The 1,952-nt window shown below is 45.1% G+C and overlaps 1 protein-coding gene across 1 annotated transcript in view; it reads right to left on the bottom strand.

Moving 5' to 3' along the window:
- The window catches only part of LOC104406894 (collagen alpha-1(V) chain), a gene marked incomplete at its 5' end in the record, with an annotated part of 104,397 nt that overhangs the window by 23,066 nt on the left and 79,379 nt on the right, over positions 1-1,952 (bottom strand). The window contains one exon of the mRNA XM_010016014.1: positions 50-103. Coding sequence (XP_010014316.1) covers positions 50-103 — 54 coding nt within the window. The remainder of the gene's footprint in view (positions 1-49; positions 104-1,952) is intronic.

Raw genomic sequence — 1,952 nt, 5'->3', positions numbered from 1 at the left:
CTGAACCGGGGAAGATGAGCTGGTGCAAGCATGAGCCTGTGTTTCTTACCTGAGGGCCTACAACACCAGGGGGTCCTGGAGGGCCAGTCTTGCCTTGGAAACCCTGTTAGAGAAAGGAAAAAGAGAAAGAGATGACACCTCTGCCAAGGAGTGCTCCAGCGAGGTCACAGGCTGCCGCCCAACTGCTCCTTCTCTGGTGAAACACTGGTGGGGAATGGATGGACACCAAAGACAAAGGAAGTGAGAAATCAAACAGAAAGTGGAAAATTTGGTTTTCTACGTTTATACAGGGGTGAAACAGAGGAAGAAAAAGGGATTCTCAAAGCTCAGCTCTGCTATTTTGATGGAGCTACTGTGGTTTGGCTGAAGGACTGGCCATATATATATATATATATGATATGTGCATAAACCCTGCCCAGGAAATGGCTCTGAAAAAGTCAGTGTGAGTTTCTTCATGCTGAGCAATTCTTAAAAGCCATTTCCCTTCTGCTCCTCCTTGTTCTGGTGCTGGTTTAGGCTCAGCTCCCAGGAGCTTGGAGGCTGACTGACCACCTTCCAGCACCAACCTCCAGACCTGCTAAAGCCCAAGAGCCGCTGTCTGGGGCTGGGTAAAGCTTCTTCCCTTCATCATTTCTGGAGAGAAATCCCCGATTTGTGCCTGTCCAAATGCTGATGACCAGCGAAGTCTCCAGTACTTGCAGTGACATTTTGAAGAGTGACAATAACCAGCTCTCACCACGGCAGTTGTTTAGCTCTCCTAAGCCACTCTTTAAAAAGCACGTTAATTATCATTCCTACTATAGCATGCTGACAAGCTTGAGAAATAGCATTTAGGGCACACAGGCTATTTTCTCATCGCCACAAAAGAGGATCAGATAAATCCCAAGCCAACAGCAATGTATCACGCTAAGAAACCTTCTCAGTGCTATTCTAGCTGTCTGCAGATCACAGAAAGGATTCTGTCATTGATGGGGAAATGGCAAAACATCTTTGTGAAATGAATGTACGATTTAGACTCTTAGAAAAATACTGTGCAGGATTTCCCTTAGGAATCTGAGGAAAGGGGCTTCCTTTTATCCTGTTCAAGCCTTGGGCACAGGGTCTTTAGAATCTGTCATGGGGGTTTTGTAGAGCCAATCTTTATAATCTAATACGGCCAAATATTTCAGTATCCTTCAGCGTGCCTATTTGATACTAATGGAAAAGTGAAATAAAGGGAAGTATTTGACACCCAGATTTCAAGTCTAGGTTTTCCTGCATGAAGGCGCAGAGTGCCCTGACAAGGCCACTGATGTAGGAATGGTGTTTAATGTGGTTTTGTGCACTGTGAAAGGAAAGTGGGACAAGTGTCTGTGTGTGCCCAGGAGGTTGTAGGGACAGTGAGCTGTGAATCACGGCACAGATGAACAGAGGTTTTGTTTTCTGGAAGGATTTGCCTGTGATGGACAAGCAATGACTGAAGGAAGCTACCAGGGAGCACTTTCAGACCCCAGATAATTGAATTCTCCGTTCTCCATCCATATTCATGCAGCCTTGGGGTCTGATACTTTATTCCCCAAAGCTGATCACAGCAGATGTAAGGGAAGTTTTTATTGCTTCTTCCAATTAGAATGTAGGTGTCCTGGATCTTATGGATAACTCAGGGATGGAAGACTAAATACCACAGTCAGGCTTTGGCAGGTGAAAACCCTTCACCTTTAAGTTAATCCTGACCTGAGGACTGTGTGTTCAAAAATACCACAACCACTGCCTTATAGTCAGTCCTTATGGAGTGTAACTAAATCTCGGTGATGCGCTAAGCAGGATTTGCATTGCCTTGTTTAGCAAATGCCAGGCGAATTAATTAAATTGTTGTGTGATAAGTTGAGGGACAAAAATGCATCATGTGCAAAGCCTTTTGATGCTCATTTGCTCGGAAAAGCCATGGAGGAAAAGGCAAAGCCGAGTAGAGG

The sequence above is a fragment of the Nestor notabilis genome, unplaced genomic scaffold (assembly GCF_000696875.1).
Source record: "Nestor notabilis isolate BGI_N333 unplaced genomic scaffold, ASM69687v1 scaffold13660, whole genome shotgun sequence".
NCBI lineage: Eukaryota > Metazoa > Chordata > Aves > Psittaciformes > Psittacidae > Nestor > Nestor notabilis.
The sequence above is the reverse complement of the archived record's forward strand: the minus strand, read 5'-3'. Positions and strand labels throughout refer to the sequence as shown.